The following is a 7819-nucleotide window of genomic DNA, read 5'->3' on the forward strand; positions in this document are numbered from 1 at the left end:
GAGAATGGAAGAGGTGCAGATGACGAGTCGCTCTGTAGCGAAGAAGATATTTTGGGAACGACGAAGAATGGGTACGCCATTATCGCTATCTCAGGACCGTTGTTAGCGCCCGGAGCCAGAAATGTGCCGTCCCAAAGATTAGTGGTGCCATCTGATTGGTGAAGAGATAATGGGTGGTGTGGGTGGTCGCCTGCCTGGAGATGTCGGAGTTTAATGTTGCGTCGCCACTTGGCGGGGTAATCCCGGCGGCTTAGGTAAGCGCATCGCAAAATCCTTGTCGCGCGAGGAAAGAACGAATTCGGCACCTGCATATAAACTGGAATGGACGCTATGGTACAAGCCCATGGCACACAACACCACATGCTCAGAAAAGATGCTTCTACGGTCTACGCCGCCGAAATCTGCCATTCTTGTTTGATCATGATCTTTTGCGACTCTTGACTAGCAATAGATGCACGCTCCGCTCGCTGACCTCTCATGCAGTCCATCCTTGAGGGTGGGAGGGTCGATTTTCTGGAGCTCTCCTGACCCCTTAAGCGGTCTAGTCTTGAGGGTGGGAGAGTATCCTCTTCGGAGTTCCCCTCGACTGTTGTGGTGGCATATGCATCCGACGGCGTCAGCTTCAGCGACGAGAATTTCGACTTCGATCGAGTACTCTTCGTCAGGGACTTGAGTTCATAACTGCCGCCTGACATCCCACTACCTCCGCCTGTTGTTCCCTCACGTAAGTATCCTAGGGATACTCCTTGTGTCATGAATCCTTGGGTGAACCCTTTGAGGAGTGGAGTTGTTGCGGATATGAGGTTGAAAGAAAGAAGAACGCTTTGCCAGGCGACGGTCGGGACGATGCGAATGGCTGATTCACGGCTCTCTACGAATTTGGCATATGCAAGGAAGTGCATAAGAGCAAAGACAACGTTTCTAAAAGGTGTAAGTGTCGTTGCCAGCTCGATCCGGGGTTCATACGTACGGTATCCTCGTAAAAAAGGCCATCACAACGATGAATTTACTTTTGATCGACATGAGAGACGAGTGGAAGCCTATTATCGGCAAGGCCATGATGGTTACCTCGGTGATCATGTCACCGACAGTAATTGCTTTGAGCCAGGGAATCTGACAAGTCAGTGTTTGTGCAGAAACATGTGTGGATCTGACAAGAGAACATTGACAGGGACGGCACCAGATATGAGGCACCACTCATGCGAGCTGCTACTGCCTTTCGAAGCAGACGGAGGTTAGACTTACTAAATCGACGCAATACTCGTCCCCAGGCTTCGGTATGACGGTATCAACTGAACACTCGGTCGTGGTTGCAATGGCTCCGATCAGGCCCAACACCACTACGACCACGCCGGTGCCAATCGCTAGTATGGAGACTTTGACGTTCCGCGCGAATACAGACCGGATGAGCATGAGGATAGAGACTTTCGAAAAAGCGAGTGCAATGTACAGCAGGATGCAACTCGTATAATAAAGCTGATAACATCCAAAGTGTCAGCGTATATCATCGTATTGGATGAAACGGAGGTAGAAAAGAGACCTTTGGCTGACCTCTTGTGTTTTAGATATCTCTGCATCTTCTAAGATGCTATACGACTTTCCGAGACCACTCTTCAGCGCTGAAAACAGGAAGGCCCACATGCTGAACGCCAAAAGCTGTGTTGACGTCAGCTTCGGGTCATACTGATAAAGGCAGTAAAAGCGGGGGGGTTCGCGACGCGTACATGTGCAACTACGACGACAAAGTCGTCCCAGGTATGCGCTCTCCATTTCGTGAACCCGAGACGAACTGCGAGTACCAGGATCGCATAAATCATGGAAAGAAGCGTGACGACCCAAAGCGTCGCGCCCCGATCGGTGGTTGTGATGCGGGCAAAGCGGTTGTCCGACGCCCTGGCCAGGAGCGAGGAACTGGATGAGTACGCCATCTGTCGCGTGAGGCCAAACCGACTGGCAAAAAGGCGTTATAAACGACTGCTATGTTGCGCACGACATGCAGTAATAAGGTTCTGGACACCGTTGGTTGTTGGAAACATGTCGGGCCTCAAAGAACAGATCTTACCGTGTCACTCATGTCCCTCCATCACACTCGCGAACGTGAGGCGCAAGAGTGATCCCGAATACTGGGTCGCTACCTTGGCTCCTGATAGCCGCTCGCCTCCGGGACTTTGCCTGCATTGGTCGCCAAGGGCTGGGATGCCGAGATGATGATACCCAGCATCCAATCCCGATCGATCTTTCCTCGTGCGCAACCGGCCGAGCCCTGACCGAACCGTGCCGTGCCTGTATATAGAGAGCAACAAGTATGCAGTACGGCCCTACTGTACATACATAAAACGAAGAGGTCGGAATTCCCGCAGCCCGCTCCCACCGGGTATTTGGGGCTGTACGGGAGAGGGCGAGTCTGTCGTAAGACTCTCGGTGCTTCTCGCGTCAGAGATTTACAGCGCGCAGTAGACAAGATCACGTTAATATGTATTTGGCTCGCTTCACTCGTGGAAGTATTTGTGAGTTGCATCGGCGTGGTCTGATTGTTAGCTCGCAATGCTGTCCTCGAGTCCTGACACGCGCGGCCAGCGGCCCGGGCTGACTCAAGCTTTTCCCTGCGCTAAAGGCCTGAAGTCTCCAGAAGCCCACCAGCCGTCCCGTCGGCGCCACTCACCCCACACCATCATTCAGAACAATCTTTCATTTCACATGTACCACTCCACCGTCCCCATCTTCGATCTTCGCATCGTATCTCTGGCTGCATTCCACGCATGGCAGTTTCACGAAGATGTTGCAGATCAACATGTCGCTGTGTCATCATGCTTGCAGTCGCCAAAGACGATGTTCTCATCCGGTTAAAGCTCCGACGCAGGAGAAATGCAGTCGAGCAGCCATCCCACGCGAGGGCTTCCCGACCCGTCAGGATCCTAGACTAACGGCAGTTCTGCGGCGCAAGCCGGTGCGCAAGCCGGTCCTTCTGTGACTGCCATTTCTCTGCGCATAAGCGAAGGGCATCTAGATCCTACAATACGTGCTGCGGAGCATACTGAACCTGTCCAGTGCGTCCAGAGAGTCCCACTGCCACATGAAAACCTGCGAACACGCGAACAAGCTCGTAGCATGCGCCAGGCCCCCGGTCTCCAATCTGATCCTCAGATCCTTTGATTCCCAACATTACGTACCAGATACCCTGCAGTATCGCCAAGCGAACGAGACAGCTGAGCACGTTTGCTCCACCCAGCGCCACCCTCTCGAATGGGATAGTCCGTCCCGCAGCAGACATCGGAACCACCCTGTCGAATTTCTTTTCTTCTGATTACTGGTTACCGACTACACTCCTCCATCTACTTGTGGCATGCACGCATCGCGACGATGAACGACAGCATGATGAAGGGTCCTTCGGAGGCGATCGACTCTCCCAACAGCATCGAGCTGGCAAACCAGACTGCCGTGGGTGAAAAGCATGGCACGCAAAGTGATGAGAGCGATATGGACCGCATGGGCAAGCTGCAGGAGTTGAGGGTATGTTGAAAACGCCCGCCGGAGAGGTTCCGATATACTGACAAGAGATCAGCGGCAATTCAAGTTCTTGACCATCTTCGGCTTTGCTGTACTCCTTGGCAGTACATGGGAATACGCATTGATGTATGTTACTGTTCCTCGAAGACGAAGAAGACTGCTGACGTTTCTGTAGTGGTATCGGAATCTCACTCTACAATGGAGGAGCTGCCGGTGGTATCTGGTTACTTGTCGTTGTCTGCTTCGGCATGTTCTTCGTCACGCTTTCATTGGCAGAGATGGTGTCCATGTAAGTGATTGTGAAACTGATAAGACATCAATGCGTCTCACTAACACAAACGTAGGGCTCCAACAGCTGGTGGGCAATATCATTGGATATCAGAATTGGCTCCAAGGAAATATCAAAAGATACTCAGCTACATCACCGGTATGCTACCTCTGGTTGAACGCAGCATGTATGCAGTACTGACCGAACCATTCAGGATGGCTGTGTGTCATCGCATGGCAAACAGGTATGGCTGGTACGGCCTTTGCGGTCGCCGATCAGTTCACAGCTCTGATCGTGCTGAACAAGCCGTCCTATGTTATCCAAGGCTGGCATAGTACCCTTCTGTCCATCGCCATCACCACGTTCTCGATCCTGTGCAACACTGTTCTCGTCAGGAAACTTCCCCTGTTGGAAGGCTTCGGACTCGTCCTCCATGTGTTCGGATTCTTCGCCTTCGTCGTCGTACTCTGGGTTATGGGCGAGCGCTCGGATGTCACAACCACATGGACCCATTTCGAAGACCCCAGTGGCTGGGGTAATACAGGTCTCGCGACTCTCGTCGGTATTCTTGGTCCCATCCTTACTCTTGGAGACCCTGACTTGGCCGTCCATCTCGCTGAGGAGGTCAAGGATGCTGCGTGGGTCAGTCCTCGAGCCATGGTCTCCACGGCTGTTGTGAACTACTCATTGGCTTTCATCATGACCGTCACTGTCTTCTCCACTCTCGGCAACGACCTCGACACGCTTCTCGCCACCCCGCTTGGCCAGCCATGGATCCAGATCTTGTTGAATGCGACGGGATCTATTGTGGCCACCAACATCCTGGTGGTACTCATCTGCTCATTGCTCATGTTCAGCTCGGTCAACCAGGTGACAGCTTCATCCCGTCAACTCTGGTCCTTCGCCCGTGATCAAGGTCTCCCATTCTCCAACTGGTTCGCTTACGTACGTTCATCCTTCCCGCTTCCTGATCCTTTCGCTAATCACGATCCTAGGTACCACCAGGCTGGGACATCCCCGTCAATTCCGTCATCGCAACCCTCGTAGGAACCGCGCTCCTGAGTTTGATCAACATCGGCTCGGCCATCGCCTTCAACATCGTCATCGCTCTCGGAGGTCTTGGTATCTTCACTGCCAACATCATCGTCATCGGCTGCATGATCAGGAAGCGAGTCCTCGGAGAACCACTCCTTCCGTCCAAATTCGACCTTGGCAAGGCGGGCCTTTACATCAACATCATTGCTATTACATACCTCTCTCTGGCTATCGTGTTGATTTGCTTCCCCGAGGTCCCAAACCCGTCTTTGGCAGATATGAACTGGTCCATAGTCATGTTCGCGGTACTTGTCGTCTTTGCCATGGGTTACTACTACGTAATCGGGAAGGACAAGTACGATGGACCTGTCGAGTACGTCAAGCGTCAATGAACGCTTCCAAAATTCTCGGGATATTGATCTACGTAGCCCCGTAACCTTCATACCTATATCTTTGTACATATATACCTTCTGTTTATCTAGACTTCTTTCCCAATCGAAAACCACTCCAAAACAACTCCTGCATGCCAAAAGGTTTCCTTCGCTCAGTGGCGCCACGCCGCCGCACCCCCAGCTTCAACACCCACCACGTAACCCCAGAATAAGCGCACGCGTATACCAGTATCGAAACCCAAATTATAAGAATGGTCAACCACACCAACCTACCTACTAAATCCAAGAGCACGTTATCGTATCCAATCGAGAAGTAAAGTCGTATCGCACGACCCATGAGCTCTACCCCAAGGCCTACCACGAAAACACGGATGCTTGCGTATATTTCACGCCGAAACACCGGGTCCATGAACGTGAGGAAAGAAGCCTTGGTTAGCACATAAACGTCCTCGTCTGTGAGGGTGCCCTTGGCTAGCGCTTTCACGGCACACAGTGCGCGTCTGCGCCATTTGAGGGGGGTGAGAATCTCAAGGTGGAGGTCGTGGTGGTGGTCTATGTGAGTTATCCATGTGGTGTGCACCAACCAACGGAGGAACTTGACTTCGAGGTCTTCGTCGCCAACCGAGGGTTTCAGCGTGGGAGGGAGGTGGTGGGACCAGTAGGGACATGATTGGGGTGCGCGGTTGATCCATTCGGTGAAGCATTCGTGGCCGATGATGTGGCCGCAGGGGTGGAGTTGGATTGCTTGGCAGCCTGAGGGGTCGTGTGGGGAGTAGGGCGTCTTGCAGATGAAGCATTCGGTTTCGGGGTCTGGGTTTGTGATTGGCGTGTAGGTGTATGTGTATTGGTCGTTGAAGACGTTGCTGAGTCGGTAGCGGGACATGCTCGCGTGTTACAAGGATGTCAGTGTTGATAGGTTGCGTGTGCAGTCGCGTCGTGGTAGTCGGTCAAGGCAACCTAGCTGGAGTTTTCGAGGTATGTGAGAGGGTAGTATATCTGATCAATGATCTGAGCATGCACTGTGAATTACTATGCTAAAAGCAGGTAAACCAGTGAATTGCATGCATGATTATAGTGAAAATTGGCGAAAGGTTTTCTGGCTTGAAAGCTACTAGGGTATATCGATCTATCGTTGGGTCTGAATGCCAGTCATTACTCTATTAGTATACATGTCATGGGCCCCATTATGTCCTGAACGAACACAATCCTCGCAGTCAGATCCGCAGCATTACCCTAGATGTCTAATACAAAGTAACCTCCGTGACCCATGCCAGAAGCGGACCCAACGAAGTGCAATCCACATCCCCTGACCTTTGTCCAAAGTCTGGATTATACCCGTGAACACGACCGACCTGGCCACCACGGCGAAGACCGCCAACCTTTGGTTCAATCATTCTAGCAAAGCACATGTTGGCTGACTGCTCCATGGAAGCCGGACCCTTGTGGCTGCCGGACTGACCCTGGGACACTGGATCATACTCGATGCACAAACCCTTTATGAGGTCCCGGTTCTCGCCGCGATCACCCTGGCCGCGGTCATCCTGCACCACACGGTGATCTGTTATGAACGAGTCCGCTGACGAAGGTGATCCTGGAACATACTTGGCAAGATCAGTAGGATTGGGTTTCCAAGTGAGACGGTCTCCGTCCATGAGGAGCCAGATGAATCGTGGCTTGGGCTCATCGGCAGGGAAGTAGAGGGCTCGAAAGTGTTTCTCGCTTGGCCGGGTTTGAAAGTCCTTGAAAGTGCTGCAGATGGTATTATGCTGCACCGCGTTTTCTTGCTGGCATTTCTCGGAGCAGTATCCGATGTTGCTGCATCCGGTACATGAGATGGTCCATTCTTTCATGCATATCGCGCAACCGTCGACTTCATCGGTCTTAGCGTGGTCTTCGCTGTTGGATGACATCTTACCCAGGGTTGTCTGTTGTTGGCTGGATGCGTAAGGAAGTCGATAGATATAGACCAACCAACGTTTGCTATCAGCGTCGCATGACGAGCCGTGTGACGAACCCATGCACCTCATACCAGAAAAAAAACTGAACAGGCCTAGAGCCTACATCGACGCCAGGTCACCTATCTTGTAGGTTTTCATGTTAATGTAGGCTCTAGACCTGTTTAGGTTTTTCCTTGTATAAGGTGGATGCATCAGCTTGCTCGTCCAGCCAGGTCAGCCAAAAAGAGCAAAAAAAAGAGGAAAAGGGCAGAAAGAGAGGCATGGGTTCGAGAGCCCCCATTTCAGATCTAGGGCAAAAAAAGCAAAAACATACAACAGCGGGGATTCGCTAGTGGTCACCCACCTAACTACTAATCCGCCGGTATCATGCTTGTATATGGCTGAGCGGACGGGAAGCCTAATTCTCATGATCCTATGGGCGTATGTATCAGTTCTATCATTCCGCAAAAATATATAGCTGTTCACCGAGATCTGGACGCTAAAGTAGCTGGACCGACTGGGTCACAAGTTGAAGAAGGCCATACCAGCAACCACTGCACATCATGCGCGAGTTTGTCTAAGCCGATATCAACTTCGTCTTTCATTTCGTCGTCACTAATACACTTAGCCCTACACCCCCGTATGTACACCCACAACCTATCCAAGTCAAGTCCCAACCC

The 7819-nt window shown here is 51.9% G+C and overlaps 1 protein-coding gene across 1 annotated transcript; it reads left to right on the forward strand.

The window, feature by feature from the left end:
* Positions 1-3360: 3360 nt before the first annotated feature.
* Positions 3361-5202, forward strand: J4E78_007468 (uncharacterized protein; the record flags this gene model as incomplete). Its single annotated transcript, XM_049368074.1, has 6 exons — positions 3361-3510; positions 3563-3633; positions 3683-3796; positions 3924-3934; positions 3990-4720; positions 4771-5202. 6 exons carry the CDS (start codon positions 3361-3363, stop codon positions 5200-5202), a joined length of 1509 nt encoding a protein of 502 aa, XP_049220395.1.
* Positions 5203-7819: the final 2617 nt, after the last annotated feature.

Source organism: Alternaria triticimaculans (genome assembly GCF_023758025.1).
Source record: "Alternaria triticimaculans strain BMP 0046 chromosome Unknown scaffold_11, whole genome shotgun sequence".
Classification (NCBI taxonomy): Eukaryota; Fungi; Ascomycota; class Dothideomycetes; order Pleosporales; family Pleosporaceae; genus Alternaria; species Alternaria triticimaculans.